The 20487-nt window shown below is 28.0% G+C and overlaps 1 protein-coding gene across 3 annotated transcripts; it reads right to left on the bottom strand.

Annotated features, from left to right (window-relative positions):
* Positions 1-7341: 7341 nt before the first annotated feature.
* On the bottom strand, positions 7342-15213 carry LOC100820394 (aspartic proteinase 36). 3 transcript variants are annotated; one of them, XM_003541390.5, is made up of 10 exons: positions 14784-15213; positions 14456-14585; positions 14046-14296; positions 13403-13630; positions 9396-9561; positions 8898-8971; positions 8695-8791; positions 8537-8600; positions 7917-7988; positions 7342-7835 (listed from the first exon to the last, which is right to left on the bottom strand). In XM_003541390.5, the coding sequence occupies exons 1-10, from the start codon at positions 15008-15010 to the stop codon at positions 7684-7686; spliced, it is 1461 nt and encodes a 486-aa protein (XP_003541438.1). In that variant the 5' UTR covers positions 15011-15213; the 3' UTR covers positions 7342-7683. The 3 variants fall into 3 exon arrangements, with proteins under 3 accessions (XP_003541438.1, XP_025980854.1, XP_040864057.1); XM_026125069.2 differs by having other exon boundaries at positions 14774-14915; XM_041008123.1 differs by lacking the exon at positions 14456-14585 and having other exon boundaries at positions 14774-15213.
* Positions 15214-20487: the final 5274 nt, after the last annotated feature.

Below are 20487 nucleotides of genomic sequence, written 5' to 3'. Positions count from 1 at the left end.
CTTTTTTTACATCTTGTAACCAATAAGGAAAATAATTTTTTTGTGTTAATTATTTACATTTAAATACATGTCTTGCTTCAAATGTATCTAAAATCTAACTATATATCTTAAAGATGATAACTATAAATAAACTACTAAATCCTTAAATGTGGCAAGTTTGTCATTTTGATCTTTGATTTAGGAGTAAATTGCACTAAATTTCCCTATGTTTGTATTTATTACACAAAATTCCTTCTTATTTTTACCTTACACTAACCTCTCCTAATTTTTGGTCATTTGTTACATTGAGACCCCCTAAACCCCTAACATTGTAAAAAAAAAAAATTAACAGAAGCTAAACATGTAACTTGCATGCACATGTGTTTTAATGATTTATTTTTCCTAAACTAGGTGCATTTTTAGAAATAAAAAAGATTATTTATGTTGTAGTTATGAAGTATTAATAAGGTGAGTAATTCAATAATGAAATGTAATTAACTCAAGCATGCATTTCACTTCGGACATAGTTTCTCTATAACTAAATTGGTTTATTAACGGATGACTTAATTGAAAGTTTTGCATAATGAAATGTCACTCTCGGTTAACATCTCTATAACTAATAAGATAATATTTTTTATAATCTCACTTCATTTTGTCTTTTACATCTCTCATCTTTTTTATGTTTTTATTTTTTTATTTATGAGAAAAATATCAAGGCTCGAAGAAAGGGAGACTTTTCTTCATCTTTGGTGCCACAAATTCTAATGAAATTCTGACAACCTAGCATGAGAAGTTAGAGGAATGTGAAGAATTTCAAGAAATTATTTTATTATGTGCGTGGTGGTTCAAGCATATTAGGTACTTAAATAATTAGGAATATAAAATTTAGTTATAAAATTATGTTTTTGATAATTCAATATAATCTATTTACTTTCTACCAGTTTAACCTTTTGTATTCAAAAAGCATGATTTCTTGAATTTTGCATAGGAAACAATTACTATTCAACCAACACATGTATACCATGTATATGATTCTAAAGGTTTTTTTTTTTATAAAACTAATCAATGTTACTAATGTAAGATAATTCAACTATTATATTATTTATTATTTATAAGGTTGACATATATAGTATCAATTTGTTTGTTCTTTTTAATAAGGGATCTATTCATCTCTATTTAAAAAGCTCAACTGATATCCTAAGTATTAAAGGTTAAAAAAAAATCTTATTATTTATTTTTTCTACAATTGTGTAGTACATGTTAGGTAATGATTACACATAAAGTGTTTGTTGTTTTTATAATTTGTATGGTAACACCAAAAACTACATTGGTGGATGACATTGTTGATGGAAGAATTGAGAGGAGGATAATAGTTAGAATAGTCTATTTTGGAAAGTTCTTGACTTCAAGAATATTATGCAAACTAATTATGTTAAAATGATATGCCTAAATGATTAGATAATGAAATTTATATTTTCTATTTGCTAGAAAATTTTGTTCCATGTTGTCAACATTGATTTTTTTTTTGTTGCTAGTTTTTAAATAGAAATCTATCAACGTACATGCTTCCATCAAATGTAGTCTCATCCCATGGTTTGAAATATTGTTGGAAGAAGAATTAATTTGCTTCTCCAATTGAAAATTTGTTGGTTTTACAAAATGATCTCAAATAGAAGACAACAAAGCACACACATATACAAGTTGAACTTATGAGAAGCACAAGTGCTGGTAAATAATGGACTTGTTAAGGAGTAAACACACATAACATGTTTTGAGAATTTAATGTTGTTTTGTATTTTGAGAAATTTTTTTTTTAAATTTCAATTATTTATGTAATAAAAAAATATAATTGTGATACATTGCTAATGTAAATATTTTTACACAACTAATCAATTAGAAATTATTTTAAATGTGATTTTTTTAGAGTAATAATCATTATAAAAGTAAAAAAATGTTCAATTATATGATAATTTATGATAAAATAATAATGTAAAAATATTTGCATTACCAATGTAATTTAATTAATTTCATAATTGAAGAAAAAATTAAAAATATAAAATGAGATCATTATATGAAAAAGATAAAATATAATTTTATAAAATGTTGTAAAAAAGTTGCATAAAGGGAAATTTTAGCAATATTTATAATAATAGTGCATTTGAATTAATCTCATAACTTAAGAAAAATAAAAAGTATGAAATACGATAATCTATACTATTTAGTAAATTTTACTTAAAGTTTTTCTAGCCGTTAGATCAATTATTCAACCTTAAAATGACCGTCAGATTTAACTGAATTCAATCTTCCTAAATGCATTTAATGAAAAATTAAAGTTATTTACAATAATATTATTTATATATATAATTTTGATGATTAAATATTAATTTTGATCATTTTAATATTAGGTAATATTCTATTTATGATACAATTTTATTTTAAATTAATAATTAAGGATAGAAATTAAATAATAATTTATTATATTTATTCTCAAATCATCAATAATACAGTAATAAAATAATAATGTACTGTTAGTTTTTTTCTTACCAATAATTAGTTTTCAAATGAAAATAAATTTAATTTGTATTATATTATTCTATTAAAATATTAAATATTTTATAGATATATAAATATTATAATAATAACAATGAATATTATATTAATTCTTTTTATTCACATTCTCATCTTTATTATATTTTAAAATCAGTTACTTCAAAATATATTTAATGAAAAATTATAATTAATAGTAATAATTTAATAAAAATTTAGTTAAATTTAAATAATTCATAAAATTTTATTTTCTTTAATAACGAAGCATATTTATTAATAAATAAATTATATATAAAAAATATATTTTTCAGTTTAATTAATAAAATATATTTTATGAAAAATTTAAATTTATTATATATTCAGATAATTTAATTTTAATATTTTAAAAAAATAATAGATATATATATATATATATATATATATATATATATATATATATATATTACACTTCACTTTAGATTTAGTTTTTTTTTTTATAGAAAATTGCATCAACTACAACAATAGTAATTATTATATATGTTTTATAATCATAAATTAATAATAAGAATAATAAATAGAGTTCTTCTGAATTCATATATAAAATTTAATTTTAGTATTATATTTTTATTTTATAAAATCAGAATTTTTTTTGGTTACATTATAAATTCAGAGTATGAAGTGTTAAATATTCATTATCTATAATGAATATAAAATAATTGTAAAGTATGCATTAATAGCATAACTATTATTATAATTAATAATTTTCTCTTTTTGAATTTAATCACATTAACATATGACAACTAACACATAAAAATATTTTAAAAATAGTAATAAATATCAATAATATTTCTTATAGATAAAGAATATGTATAATAATTAAATTATAATATATAAAATTTTGATCACATGTTAATCTTTTATAAATAAATATCTTTTTTAAGCAACTATAGATTAATAACTTTAAAATATAGAAAGTAATGAAATTAAAATTTAATAATAATAATAATAATAAACTCATGGCATTGACAAAGAGTATTTAATTTAAGCCGCAATATTGTTAACGAATTCAAAACTTTAAGAATATTACATAATTAAATCAATATCCTCAGATTTATTAAATATTTATAAAAAAAATTATTTTTTTGTTAAAAGCATTTAAAAGTTATTAATTATAAACACACAAAATTAAAGTATATAAACACATAGTATTCATAGTAACAAAATAAACACTACAATTTAAATAACTATAAATATGTATTTATTATATTTTTAATTTATATATTTTATATAGGTGTTACATCACTATCTTTTTAAGAAGATTATATCACTATTATTAATTGGAAAAATAAAAAATCAAAGTGAATTTCATTAGGTTTAATATTTTTTTAATACATCATCTCCTTTATAATTAATTATCTTTCTCAATTTAATATTATTATATTTAATATGCTTCTAATATTTTAAAAATTAATTTTATTAACGTACATATTTTATACAGATACTAAATATAAATATAAAAAATATATAACTTAACTTAACCGATGCACAGGTTTAAAATCTAGTTATATGAAAAAATAAGTTAAAATAAATGTTTTTTTTAAAAATATTGTAAAAAAATTATGTGAAGATAAATTTTTAAACATTTTGTAATACACCTTTTTTAATATATTATTTGTTGAATTAAAAAATTGTGTAGGTCCTATTTCTTGTTTGATGAGTTTTACATATAATTTTATAGTTTTTAATAGGGTTAATTAAGTTTTTAATACCTTAACTTTTTCATATTATAATTTTTTATCTCTTAGAATATTTTTTTGATAATTTTTAGTCTTTCATTAATTTTTTATCATCATTTTTAGTTCTTCTATTTTTTTTTATTTTTAATTCCTCATTTATTTTTATTGATAAAAAATAATCCCAAATATAAAATAAACAAGGGATAAAAAATAAAAATAAAAACTAGTTTTGAACAATAAAAATACACAAGGGACTAAAAATAGACAAAAAATTTAGAAGAACTAAAATTATTGACTGAAAATTAACGAAGGATTAAAAGTTATATAAAGAATTTTGAGGGATTAAAAATTTAATCAACTCTTTTTAATAAATTTTAACTTATAGTTGTAATAAATAGTGTGCTAGAAAGTGTTATTTTCTTACACATGATAATTATAATGGGATAGAGGGAAGGGAGTAATATACTCTTCTCTCATTTTTCACATTTAATTTCGAGAGACTTGAATTTAGTTATTTTTATATAATAGTAATTATTAAATACTGAAATTTATGTTGACAAACTATTTTGTAAATAAAAAAGTCTATCCATTAATTTTTATAATTAAATACATGTATGGGTAAGTGGGCATTTAATGATAGGATATAAATAAATAGATAACTAAATGGTTATATTAATATTTAAAGATAAACAATTTTGTCTATAGAAACGTCTTTGCATTAATTTTTAGAATTAACTACATGTATGGATAAGTGAGCATTTAATGATAGGATATAAAATAAATAGATAAATAAACGGTTAGATTAAAATTTAAATTTTAGAATTAATTTTAAATAACAAAAATAGTTTTATCAAAATAAAATTCATTTATTACATAAAATATAAAATTATGATAAATATTTTTCCTATCAACTTTTTTATATTTTTACTTAATTAAAATATGTTCTTAAAAAACTGATAAATAACTATAAATTTTTAATAATGTTTATGAATATTTTTGTACTTATTAAATGAAAATAATATTTTTATATTAATAAAATGGCAAATAAATTTTTTATTTAATAATTTTATATGAACAAAAAATATAATATTAATTTATGTAATGTATAACATAAATATTAATTTAATATATTTTATGAAAAAAATATAATATTAATTTATGTAATGTATAACATACATAGAAAAATAATATATTTTGTTAATTCATTAAATGTGTAACATACATATTAACAGAATAATTTAACTATAAAAATTTAATTCTTAAATATTATAATTTACTTAAAAAGTTTATTTAACTTTTATAAAATATTAAGTTGATGATAAATTTTTAATGAATAAAATAATTATATTTATATATTTAATAAATTAAAATGATTTAAAATAAATAAATAAATTTGGGAAGCATGACATCCATCGTTTGATTAGGAGTGACAAACAAGTCAAACCATTTGGCAAGGATAACAAATTGGCTTCGAAAAAGGAATGTAAGTGGGTGGCAAAATGGTGGGTTGGTAATATGAATATGTCAAAGTACTAATTAAAGAATTAATTTCTCCCAACTCTTAATTGATAATGTTGTTTTATATAAATGGACTTGAAGATCAAATTTCTAATCATGTGTTTAGTAATTGTGTATTTGTGTCAAATTTTGTTGGTCCCATCTCTATTCCCCCTTCTAATTACGCTATCCTTTTGCAATTGATACATTATATTTAAATATGAAAAAAAATTAAATTGAAAAGAAAAAAAATATTTATTAAGGTTAATTTTTCTTTCTTTTTCTTTTTATCTTTTAACCAATTTTCTCTCTTATTTTTTTTCTTCCTTCATCTTTCTCTCTAATCAAACATAATGTGAAGTTTAGATAAATGCATCATTGTGCACACTATATTTCACAAAATATTACAGTTCGACGTTGTGTTTTATTAGAAATTGTGACAAGTAGTTAATGTAGGCAACACTTCCAACAAAAGAGAATCATCTTGCCCAGATTGCAAGGCATTCAATTTTCTCCCTCATATGCCAATAACCTGTTTGATGATCTTGTGGTTAAGCATAAAAGGAATTTGATGAGATCTTACTTTGTGAGGAAATCCTCTTCTTTCAGAAATCTAGCTAAGACCGAATTCATCAGAGACATAAATACAAAAGAAAAAAACTTTAATCACCGAACAACAACTTTAATGTTGTGCCAGGATTCATCCTTAATGGCAACTCTAAATCATCCAAAATTCATCTCCAAATTTTTCCAATCTCCCCATGCAATGTTATTTTTAAGTGTACCATTAAGGTCATTATTAATTACATTGATCCTTTATTCAGGGTGCATTTTCCCTTACCAAACTAGTTTTCCTCTGGGGTATATATTTATGATAATATAATCATAGTGCATATGATGAATAAAAAAGCTTAAACAAACGGTAAAATAGACCTTGAGATAGGTTATGACTACCTTTTACTGGAGTTTTATCAGAGAGACTATTTACAACTTACAAGAACTATCCATGCCTGTTGGCTTTGTTAATTTGATCCTGAACTGCACATCATCCTCCTCCTTCAAAATTTTATGGAATGGCAATAAGATTTTTTTTTTCCTTCTAAAGGAATTTCCTTCATGGAGATATGTTCCTGAAGGTGGTTGAGTTTTCATGGAGGCTCTATTCCTTTATTTTAAGTTAAATTAAAAAACTAGCAGAGTCCCCCACTTTGTCCACTTAAGCAATGTACGCAAAGCCTTTATTATTCTACTCATTTTTTTTTTATCTTTATCCTGTTTGTGTTTTACAGCAATGAGCCTTTTCTGAGGGGGATAAAGGGAAAATACTGTAACTTTATTTTTTTTCTTCTTTTCTTTTAATGACACACAAACTCGTTGCACAAAATTGGTGAGGCCAATAAGAACAAGAAGCCATGTAAATGTTGCATAGTGAAGAGCAAGGAATGAGACAAGTAGAAACGGAAAAGAAAATACTAAAAAATGTATTTTAGAAGTTCAGAAATAGAACCAAGTCCCAAGAAATACACTTGAGGTTCATTTTGAATATAAGTTGTCAAACAAAAATAAAGGTTCATAATATAAAAAATTATTCAAACTTCAGAAATTTTAATAATAACTAGTTTTTTTAATCAACTTTTGTTTATCATCCCCTTTTTACCCAGTCAAAAATTGGGTACTTACAATCATGATATTTCAACTAATCATTCTTTGAACTTCCATCGAAATTTCCACTTATCAGAATTTTGTCAAAATTTTCCCTTCTCAACCTTTCATCGAAATCTCCAATTGTCAAAGCTTCTATCCAAATCTGCATTTCTTCCAAGCTACTTGGAACATAAATCTTTGTCTTCTCACTTGATCTTTCTTCCCATGATTAATGTTGAAAACTTATTTTTACATTATCTTGACTGATGACTTTGATTCCCAACACTTCACATAAAAATTTTCATACCAACATTATGTACATAGAGAGAGCCACAAAGCTTACAGGTAGTAACTTAGAAAGAATGTGTATTTCGGAGCTGCTGACATGAAGCTGCCCCGCATTGATGTACTCGTCCTTACTTGTAGTCACCGAAACATTTACAGACAAAGAACCTAGCAGCAATTGAAGATTTAAGACACAGTAAATAATCATATATACTCTTTTCAGGAATGAAAAGTCTCTGGTGAACTTACAGTCATAGTTAGCCCATCCAATTCGTTGTTGAGCTATGTCATACACAACTATCTTATCTTTTAGGACAAGATCTGCAAAAATAGGTTAGAAACAATTTTGATTAATCTCAACATCATAGTAGTATATCACTTGCTGATCTGATACATTTGATGCATAATTTACAGAAAACGGATAGGCCAATTTATGATTAGCATACTTATTGATGATGTTTTCAAGTAAAATAAATTTTTTTTTTTACCATAACAGCTTTATTTACTATTTGAATAATGAAAATGAGACAAACTACCCTTTTTTGGATCACATTTTAAAGTTCCATCAGAATGTTTGCTGAAATCTGAAAATCAACTATTATTTTTCAAGATTTTTTTGTAACACTCAACCAGGTGTATTTCCATTTGCAGTTCTACCATGTAACAACAAAGGGTTATGTGAAATTGTGTAGAAGCAACAAACCATAAGTTCTCAATGGAATGATCGCACACTAGCTGTTTACCACAAATACAAAAGACACAATTAAGACATTTTTTTCTCTCTTAATTGAAGTGTCCCATTTCATAATCACAAGAGTTATGATACAGTCTGCAGATTTTAGTCTGTTAAAAAATGTCCAGCATCTAACCTCCTAAAATTGAGGCTCCCTCCTGAAATTTCTGGAAACCGATGCACCACATTTCAGCACCATCCTGTTTAAGCAAATGGCAGCTCAGCATATCAGCAACATACAATTTCAAACCATAACTTCCTTATGCAAGAATATGACATAATAGACCTACTTACAAGGTAACCGTTATGCATAAGGTACTGCTCTGGTTTTAAAACCATTGATGCTCCACCCTCAAAGTTTAAACTTACCGAAGGAAAAATGTCACCTATACTGTAAAACATAAATTCTTATGTGTCATTGAGAAATCCTAATAGGAAAACTTTATGAGGAAAAACCATTCAAAAATCTTCTCAACAACTATTGTATATGTAATAACCTGGTTGAGACCAGATAACACTGGTTTCCTTTTGAATTTGTTTGCCTGGCAGATTGTGACACGGCAGTATTTATCTAGACATTCATTTAAAATTTCAACATCAGTATATGCTATAGGTAAAGTCAAAACCGTTTCTTAAAATGCAAGACAAGTAAACAAAAGGAAGACATTATTTTCCTCCTTTCCAAACCCCCTCTTAACAATAATAACACTAACAATATAAAAAAGGATGTAAACCTCAATAAGGTGTTCAATGGCTGGAGTATCTTAAAGCATGCAAGCCTCCCATTAAATCACTTCTAGATTTTCAATATGAAGCAATTATCAATTAGATCAATGAATTGTTCAAAATAAGACATGAAAGCAACAGAGTAAGAAAAATATCCTCATTATTTACTGGCTAATTACAAATTCTCATCATGGAAAAGGAAAGGGAGAATAATGCACCCAACACAGTACAGTGTTTCAAGATTTTGGGCGAGGTACAAGAAAACTTACAGCAGTGACAAGAGGATCATAAGCTTCTTGAATAAGATATGCCAATGTTGTACCACAGTCAACTATAGTCCCTCCTCGGTTGTTAGATATAGAAAATACAGCTGGATTAATTGGGAGAAGTTGTCCATTGACAGCAATACTCTGAAGATTCAAGTTGTAATGAGGCCTGATCAACAAGTCAAATACATAAAGAATTGCAAATTATTTGACAGAAAAAAAAAGAAGCATAACAAGCATTTTAAGAACATGATTATTTATCTAATACAAAAGCTTACCTCCCCAAACTATCAGATCATACTATATATATATATATAGATAGATAGATAGATAGATAGGTTTTATTTTATATTAATGACTTAGATTAATTCACTAAACATACATCACGTGACAAATCTCATTCTTTCCCTGTATGCGGAAAACACAACAGCTTGTTCATTTGAGTGTTCCTCTTCCCATTTTCTCTGAAATGTGTGTGCCTCCCTCTTCTTAAATGGCTTGTTGCGCTTTGGCTCTGGTGTCATGCGCTGCATGCTCATCCAAATCACCATTTGCAAATCCTTGTCCTTTCTTTGATCTTCCATTCCCAAACAGATCAAAACTTTTAGTCCCACAACCAGAGATAAACAAAACCAAGAAATAATTATTCTTGGGCTTAATTTCTCAGCAATCGAGAATCGAAGCTTTTGGATTCAACTCCTTTGCGAAATCAAAATTCGATTGTGGAACAGATAGGAGCGAGGTAGAGCATAATAGCATTGGAGGGGCGGTGTAGGGAGAAAGGGGCTATCAAATGTCAATTTTTTGTATATGAAATCGAATTTTGGTTCATTTTATGTTTTATGATCTTCAAATTTTGTTTGATGATGGTGCAACAAAGTGTATTAGAATTGTAGAATTAATGGGAATTGTTATGGAGATGATAGAAGTTCACAGTTTGAAATTTCTCAAAGCAAAGAGAAGCAATTTTTCTTCGTCTCTTTATGACTGGACAAATCATCTGAGTTTGGCACTGAAACAAGGCTAATGCTTCACACCAGATCTCTCCCTTCCTCCCTGTAGTTTTCCAGCGAACCTCTGATTATCAGCGGCAGCGTTTTAAGTTTTTTTTTCCCCCCTTTCCTTGCCACCACGGGTTAGTTCTTGGTGCTCCATCTTCCAGTTTGGGTTAGTTCATGGTGGTTCATAGTAATGGTGGATCATTTAGATTTGGAGGCGATGGTGGGTGTCCTGAACTGGTGGAGGGTCGGTGAAGAGTGGCCGAAGGAGATGGAGGGTTGCCGTAAGAGGTAGAGGGAGAGAAACAGTAAAGGGGGGAAGATTTGATAGAGGTGTATAATAAGATCTTGCACCTTAGGTTAATCTGATGGCTGTTAATAATGGTGCATATTGCACCACCCATGAAGGTGGTCCACCCTAGAATTTTCCCTGAAACAAAAATAGAGTATCTTATGTCACTATGGTCTATGTTGGAAGTTTGTTAGGAAGAAAGATGTAAACCTGTGAAGGCATTCAAATATCAGAGGGTAAAAGTGCTAAGTTGGTTCCAGGCATGACACTAAAAATGAAAATATCAAAAAAGGAGGCAGCAGACAACGTTATGTAGGAATCTACAGGAATTCAAAATGTGGAACGATGTCTTTTAACTTGTTCTGTTTTGTGTTAATTTGAAGTAATTATAACAGAATCTCAGAGTGGAGGACAAGTATCAAAATGCCAAAGGGATAAATTTCTGTAGAGGAGCTTTGTGCAGTATTCAGAACTATCTTCGAGTCAAGAGTGGCAGTTGTAGCTATGTTACTGGTTTTTGTATATGACCATGTGAGGAAAACGTTGAGAGGCCTATATGTATTTTCTGCAGCTAGGGGGAGTGACAGTGTGCAAGGGGACGAGGAATTGGATCTGTAAAGGGGTAGTTTACTATGTGCTAACTGACAGGTCTTATTCCCTTCTGTGAAGTTACTAGTTTGTACAACTTCAGTTTGCTCTCATACTTCCTGTGTGATGGAAACATTATAATTAATGAAAAAGCTTGATTGCTTCCATTCTCTACTTCCACTCAACATATTTCCAACATTTAATTGTATCGTAGAAACGCGTGGTAATTATAAACTTGGACTCTCAAATTGAGAATAGCTTATGATAAAATAAGAACTACTCTCATAAGCACTAACAAGCTTCCCAAAAGGAATATCACATCTAAGCACTAACAAGCTTCATACTAACAAAATTCAGGGACACAATTTGTAAAGCCCAAAAAGCATAAAACACCAAATCTCTTCCGCACAAGCACTAATACCACTCAAAACCTGATATCACTTCTACAAAACTGCATATATCCACACATAAAAATACCCGACATACATCGAAACCAGAACCACAAAACTGCATAAAAGTCATCAACACGTAAAATCACAAACTTTGGGGCAACAACCTTTTCCAAAATCACAAACTAAAACCAGCAACAACCTTACTTCCACCGAGTCTATTGTCAGAATATACACTCTAATAGTCTAATTAGCCATAACTTAGGGGCTTTTCAATCAGTTAACTATTGTATAACTACTAACTACAAAATATGGCTACAAAACATTTATTAGAACAAAGCATGAAAAAGGCTGGCTATGGATGACGGCAATTTGGCTTGTGGCTCCATATTCTTAGCAGACTAGGTGGCGGTGTTTTCAATTGGGGTGGTGACGGCAGTGTAGTGAACTGGGTGATATTAACAGTGACAGGTACAGTTGGTTTGTTCGTGTCAAAAATAACACAACACAAAAGGTATGAGAGGGACTGTTCGCATCAGACAGAACTGAACACAAGTTACACTTTCTGGTACAGTATGTAGGGATTGTACCTATCACCATTGCAAAGCTTGAAGGGCTTTCCAGTTATAGAGAATTGGTACTTCTATTTCAGTATGGAGAATTGTTACGGGATGAGAAGATGAAAGGTCTACCACCAACGGGAAGGCAAAGGTCCACTTCTATTTCAGAAGTGGAAAAGGTCACATTGCTTCATTATGAGTGACATTTTAAATTTAATCTAAGCTGTTAATATAAAATAAAATCAATGGTTCAGATTAAAAATAACTCTTTAGACTTACTCCCTAGAGTAAGTAGATCCCCTCCCATATATATATGAAATAAAAATAGCAATTTTGAAAAAAATAATAAGAAATATTTTATTATTATCTATATTATCTACATCTATGACTATATCTATATACATTACAATTGAGGATTCATCTCACAACCCATTTTGTCACCTATTTTCCTATCCGTTTGAATTTTTTTTGCCATTAAAATATATTAAAACTAGTTCCATTAAATTAAAACAATGCATTTTATATTTTCAATCATATTCATTTTAAGATATTTGCCTCTTGAAAATAAATTTTAAAATGGTTTCCACCACCAGGTTGATTCAAGCATAATCACCAAGAGTGTGGCATTTGAATGTGATATAATTGTGTTTGTGTAAGTGAAAGTGCAAAAGAAGCCAAAGGGGTTTTGATAAAAGAGGGTGTGCTAGATCCCTTCAAGACTATATCATCTTGAGAAACCAAAAAGAGGTTCTTCTCCATGAGAGGCATGAACCAAATATGTTAAGATCTTCCAAGATCACTACTTTATAATAAGAATACTAGCCTAAATCAAGATTGTAGGCTAAATACAATAAAATAAAACTCACCCAGCAGAAATTAGCAATTGAGGTTTAAAAATGACATAATTTCGACCTACCAAACATTGGCACATTGCACCAAACAAAGATCATAAGTTTGTGTAAGCTGAGAGATTATTAATTTCCTGTCATCCATACTAGTAAATTTTCATAATTAGTACACGAGTGATAAATTTTGGCAATTGACAATAACACAAATACCTAAATCAATTTCTTTCAGAAATGCCTTGTACATTCCTTTTACAACAATGTTATAAAATATTAGGGGAAAATGATCAACTAATTGGGGAGAGAAAATGAGAAAAGACGTGAAGAAGAGAACATACTGTGATGGTACAAGAGGACTATAAACAATACTTGGCTCCAAAATCTCACCAAGAACTAGAACACCTCCTCCATCGCCATCTCCCTTTAAGCAATGAGAGAAAACTTTGGGTGTTATTCCTCGAGATGACAATTGTGATACAACAGATAGAGGACCAGGGCCAAACCCAAAAATCCCATCAACTGCTTTATCTGTCTTAGTCAAATCTCCAGACTGACTGATGCTACACCTGTTACCAATACAATCATCCAAAACAGTCTCATTTAAAACCAAAATGGAAAAAATCATACTAATTATTAGCATAAACCTGGGACTATATGCAGAAAACTACCAGATGAGAGCATGCACAAAAGAGTAAACAACATCAAAATAAGCAACCCCTATCTATTAACCTTTTTTCCCCTTTTTTATTAACAAATCATTCATCAACCTATTGAGTATTGGCAAATCTTACATTGTCACTTTAATCCCCTCCTCCCTCCCATTCCCTCTAATTTTCACTCCTACCAAGCATATCCCACATTTCCCTCCAAAAACTCAAACTCATCCAACTCTCCCATTCAGTTCTACTCTTCATGTGTTCCCAACCTTCCATTGATTGCACACACCTTTATTCACAATAACAAATAAGCATAGCAACTCACCCAAAAACAATGGTAGCCGAAGAGTTTACTGCCGGAGGCTGCCCCATGATCAAGCTAAAATACATTGCATCCGAAACATAATAACCCGATGTCCCACTCCCATCTCCATACTGAAAGGTGTAGCTGCACTGATTAACCCTCGGAGAGCATTCAGCAGCAGCACCCTGGACCCTGGAAGTGCATATTGGGTCCGAGCAGGGAATCAACGCTGCTGTGGATGAGCCAACCGTGTCAAAGAAATTAAGCTCAATCTGCACACCACAAAACACAACCAACATAAATCTCAACACATCAATCTCCAAATCAAAAACCTCACTCCCCATTAAGGCACCACAAGTATGCATGATAACAAGAAGCTGAACACATTAAGCACCAAAATCAAGATCAAATTCAAATTAAAAACTCCTCACCCCTAGTTGACTAGACTGAGGGCAATTACTGCAAGTATTGCAATTCACCCACAATATGTCACTTCCCGTATCAATCTGAACGTTAAACTCCTTAGGAGGAGTTCCCATCTTCACTTTCGTATAATACAATCTGAACATGAAAATTGAAAACCAGCATCACCACCACCATATTAATAACATATTCTATAAATATTAAAATAACACTCTCACCTGATCAATCAAAAACTAAATTAAATAAAACTTAGCACCAAAGTATAAAAATGTAATTTTGTCACACATACAATAAATGCATTTTAAAAAAAAACTTTAATGGATTACCCGTACGTACCCAACGGAGTTTGGATCGGAGGTGCCTTGGACGGAGAAGTCGACGACGCCGCCGGCGACGCCGCGCAACATGCGGGCGTGGCGGGCCCTGTCGCGGGCTTTCAGCGCCGCCACCTCCACGCGGTGGCCCGTCGGAGGAATGCTCCGCTCCAGAGGGAGGAAAACTCCGTGCACCGCCGACAATAGTACGGTGGTTACGAGCAACAACGTCGGAATGCAACACCGCATGTTGTTTTTTTGTTATTGCGTGTGGTTTTGGGTTTTGTCTGGCTACTAGTGAGAATGACGAGGGACTCGGTGCATTGAAAGTAGAAACATAACATAGAAGAGAAGAGAGAGAGAGGGGAGAGTGTGACAGTTTGTTTAGGACACGATGGTTACTGATTATGGAAAATGGTTAATCAGCTAAATTCATGTTAGATAGTACTAACTCATGGTTGGTGCTGCCACTGCTTATATATATATATATATATATATATACAGATAAATGGTGGAGATGTGTTAGTAACTAATTTTTTTAATATATTTTTTTTATTATTAATCAAAATTTATTAAAAATAATAAAATTTGATAAGTTTCATATCATATTTAATTATTTTTAACATATTTTAATCAATAAAAAAATATATTTAAAAAAGTATGTTAAATATTATTCCTAAAACTTTGCAAATACATAATAACACCTATCCAAATTGATTTTATTTATAAATTTATTTTTTTTATTTTGTTTTGCAAAGTTAATACTATCTTATTATTTTAACTAGATTTTCAATCCATGTTTTGTGCGGATCTATTTAGATTATATAATTTTTATATTTGTATATGTTTTGTAGAAAAATATTTGTATATAAATAAAACATCTTTACCACAATAGTTTTGTAAATATTTAAAATTTAAAATTTAAAATTTAAAATTATGGCTAAGAATTATGTTATCGTCACATATACATGTTACACTCAAACATCCAATTTTTAAAACACTACTTTACGCAGACGCAGCAACCTGAAAGGGAAAACCCATTATTTAAAGGCAAAGTTATTCCCAAATCTACTACACCTCTTTGGATTTTATGGTTCAACAATGGTTAAGATGATTTCAAGAAAATTAATGGTTAGAATGAAAAATAATTTTTTTAAATTAATGTTTATGTAGGCGGTTTACAAGTTTATGTGACAAATTATTAAATAAAACAAAAAATAAAAAAATTAATAAAAATTGAACTCATAATTTTTTATTTAAATATAAGATAATAAACCACTAAGTGATTTATTTTATTTAATTAATTTTATAAAAATTATTTTATATGTATCATTAGTTAAGATTTATTATAAATTAAAAAAATATTTAATAGATAAATATTTTTAATTTTATTTTATACCATTTTATATATTTTATTTTGAATAGTTTACATTTTTATTTTAATTTTGTCAATTTATAATTAAATTTCATAAATTAATATATAAATTGATCTTAATATATATATATAGATTATTTTTACTCTAATTATATAAATCAATATAGTTGCATCAATTAATATATAAATTAAACAAATTACATAAGTTTATTTTAACATGTAAATTATTTTTATTCTAATTATATAAATTAATAAAATTTCAAAATTTATTTTTTTTAGAAAACTTACAAGTTAATATCTTCATTTTAATTATAAGAAAATTATTTAGTAAATAAATTTTTTTAATACCAATTATATAAATGAAGAAAATTACATAAATTAATATATAAATTATTTTATGTAATATATAAAAATTATGTAAATTTTTTGTTATACATAAATAATACAGGTTTTTATTTTAATTATAAAAAGAATTAAATTTTTAATTTTTAATTTTAGGATTATTTAAATATTATTTTAAATTTACATAATTTGTATAAATTACATAAAATATTATTTTAAAATAATATATATATATATATATATATATATGAACTCTTGACTAATAATATATATAAAATAATATTTACAAAATTAACTAAATAAAATAATTTTCTCAATAATTTATTATTTTACCTTTAAATAAAAACTTCAAACCATCCACAGTTATTAACAAATGAAAATTTGGAGATCTTACAATTAACAAAGCTTCAAACTTCCTTTAGATACCATATATAAATATATCATACAATTTCAATCTATCTATTAATATTTAATATGTACTATTGACATAGTATTACAATAAAGTATTAGATGAATATATAGAATGCCACCTTAACATTTTTATGAAATATTATATATCAAGTTAAACTAAAATTGTATGATTAAGTTAAAACAATAATCCATGAAAAAAAAAATTGAACCGAAATGGCAAATTACCAATAATAATAGAATGACTAAGAGTGGAATAAAGTTGAATTTAAGTTAGTCGTGTGTGTAGTAAGTACTCTGACACGATGCTTTAGCCTCTCAAACTTTTTCAATGAAAGTCAATGAAGATTCCCTATAATTATTAAAGTTTTTTTTGTTTCTAAGTAGCATTTAAATCAAGTATAATTAATTTATCCGACTCATTTACAGTCCCATTTTGCCTGTGGGGGGTTCAAGCCTTCTTGGGGCTGTTAATAGGAAGAAAAATAATCCAAGAGTTAATATTATTATCATGCACTCATTTTATATCTCACTTTTTTTCTATTTCTTTCATTTCTTATTACATCTATTTTTTTGTATTTTTTTAATTTATCTCTTTTTCTACTCGTAGACCCTAAAAATGGAGTGTACATTGATCATTTTTCATAATGTAGAGCCTCATCGTTTTTCTATTTTTTCGTGAAACTTCGTAATAGATTTAGAAAACAAAGGGAGTGAATCATAAAAATAGTTAGAAAGATATTGCTGAGATCCCCACATCTGCATGAAAACAGACCCTTTAACGGTAGGTTGTATTTTATTATTATAGTGCAGTTTCTTATATGTACCAAAAAATTGATATGGATCAAATATCTTATCATATGGTGGATCAGAGGGAGAATATAACAGTGTACCTGTCGGATTAATTAATATATATAAAATTTATCTTTTGCGAAGAGATTATGGGACCTTACACGAACTCCGATTGAAAATTGCAACAACGTGCCTAGTGAGCATACCAAGATCGAAAAAGATGGAAAGAGACATGTGGGAACAGGTACAATGATATGCTTCAATAATAGGGAGTTGCAGGGACAAGAAGAAATTCAGAGACACTAATTTGAGTAATTTCAATTCACATGTGTTATTTTATTTCCAATCGTTGATAAGATTAGCAAGCACACATGAAAAAAGTGGCTCAGGTTCTATTAATGTTGTTAAGCTAATAACAACAACCTTTTATTTCATGTAAGGTTATTTTATGTCAAACACATAAAAAATGTCCCATTTTCCTGTGTGTGGCGCCTTAGGGTGCCTATCAAGGTTGCTTTCTTTGAGTGGGGGCTCTTTCGTAATAGACTTCATACCAAAGATAACATGTTAATCAGACATATCATCCAACAAGAAGATTTGTTATGTCCCTTGTATTCTCTACAAGTTGAGTCACTGTAACAGCCGTTTCCTTTGGTTTAAAAAGGTAATAAATAAATATAAAATTAAAAAAATAATAAGAATAAGAATTATGTTATAAGATTTCTCAATATATAAAACAACTTTTAATCCTATAGCAGTTTTACAAAATATTTTCTATTTCTTTTTCTCGATTGCTTAAGAATCCTAACAATTGCTAATGCATAACGCTTAAGTGATTACATAGAAATAAGAAATGAGTTACTTATGCTTGAAGATTAGAATGAACATGTGTAGAGATCTTAGATGATAAGTCTTTTGGTTATTTTATAAAATTCAATTTTGATCTTATGTTTTTAATCACAGATTGATTGCGTTTGACGGATCAATTAGTGTTCCAACGTAAAATTATTGTAAAATTGATATGTTTCTGTGTTAGTGAAAACCTTGAAAATTAAATCTTTTTCTAATTGTTGAATTAAGTAAGGAGGAGTTTACCGTAAGGTGAATGGACTCTTTGTTTTTCTCTATTGTATATTTTTAAAAAAATGCTCATAACATTTTCTCTTTTTTGCCAATGATAAATTCTGCCAAATTGTATTTTACGGCTGAAATAATTGAGAAAATTTTGTGATTAATTTCCGTGATGATGGTACAATACAAAAGCTCAAGCTCTTGTGAATTAGAATGCATGATTTCTCTAGTTTATTTTGATTTATAAATATAGATTCCATTCTCTAATGGGTGAACTTCTCATTACTGAATTTTCGTGGCTTGTGTTTAGGATATTACGTATATATGTTTTTTCATATAAACAAATATATGTATATAAATTTGTGATTTTATATATATATATATATATATATATATATATATATATATATATATAATACTTTTATTATTTATTGTTATTATTTAAATATGTTTGTCTAATGATATGTTGGTCATTTGTTGTTATTATTATTTTAAATGTATTTAATATTACATCTATTTGTACAGTGACATGTTATATATAATTGCTATATGTAAATATATTTAAAAGCTTTGAAATTAGATATATTTTATTATTATAATACATGTTTTTCTATTTGTTAAGTATATTTTGTAGTTAGTTAATTTGTGAGATGTTAAATTGTGGGCATGAGATATGGTTGCGAATAAGTGTGTGGTTATTACTTGATGTGACATTATTTGTGTTATGAGGTGTAAATTATATAATAACCTGAATAGTGTTCACCTTGAGAAAAATGTTTATGTGCGAAGTGTTAAAATGAAAGTGTGGGGTTCCAAGTTAGGAACATGAGATGTTAAATTGTAGTGCATTGTGTTAAACGTGTTTGATGTGACACACTTTACTTCGACATACATATTTATATAATATCATACATGAAAATACGAAATTAATTAAAATGATTTTATTCAATAAACATAAAGGAGCTCACATGGATAAAAGGTTCATATTCACGTTAATCATCAAACTAAAAACATATCAAATAAGGGTATGAAAATATCTTTGGCCTAAAACAAGGTCATCCAATTCTTTTACAAAAGGAAACGAGTTAAGCAGTGGAATAACATGGAATAACATGTTCAAAATATTATGCAAATAATATAGAAACTCATGTCCTAATATCACATTCTATTAGAGCATTGTGTTCCAGCGTCTTCTAGCATGAGGTTCTCCATAGCTATCCACCTAACTATCTGTTCTCACGAACACAAAGTTCGATATCATCATAGGATCCAAACACAAACAACACACATGGAGTGAGTTATCACATTCCTAACTAATAGAGATAAATGAAACAACATAGATATACATATCATATAAATAAAATGCAGCTTACTTAAACACAACTTATGTCATTTCACCACATACCGCGTGACATCACATCTCAACACTATACGTCTCACATTTTTTCACATCATTCACATACTCAAGAATCAAAACACGATATCACTCAACCAATCAATATTGATCAATACACAAGCATTATGCAACATATATACTAAAACTCAATCCTATATGCAATGTGATACCATGTAAGTGAAAAACTCGTCGAACGCCTAGGAGTACATGACAAGACAGATCACACACTGGTAAGTTAGGTCACTCTCACTAAGTAAAATCATAGGGAGAGCAGTTAGGGTCATTTTGTTCTACGAGAACACTCCAACCATATGGGATCAGCATACGCTTCAAAGAACTTTC

The sequence above is a fragment of the Glycine max genome, chromosome 13 (genome assembly GCF_000004515.6).
Source record: "Glycine max cultivar Williams 82 chromosome 13, Glycine_max_v4.0, whole genome shotgun sequence".
NCBI lineage: Eukaryota > Viridiplantae > Streptophyta > Magnoliopsida > Fabales > Fabaceae > Glycine > Glycine max.
This window is presented reverse-complemented; position numbering and strand designations above follow the sequence as displayed.

Excerpts from the sequence above, each read along its gene's own strand:
- LOC100820394 (XM_003541390.5), bottom strand. The coding sequence starts at position 15,010 with ATGCGGTGTTGCATTCCGACGTTGTTGCTCGTAACCACCGTACTATTG. Across the intron at positions 13,631-14,045 it reads TCGGCTACCATTGTTTTTGG|GTGTAGCATCAGTCAGTCTG; the intron begins GTGAGTTGCTAT and ends TATTGGTAACAG. Across the intron at positions 8,601-8,694 it reads TTATGCATAACGGTTACCTT|GATGGTGCTGAAATGTGGTG; the intron begins GTAAGTAGGTCT and ends TTGCTTAAACAG.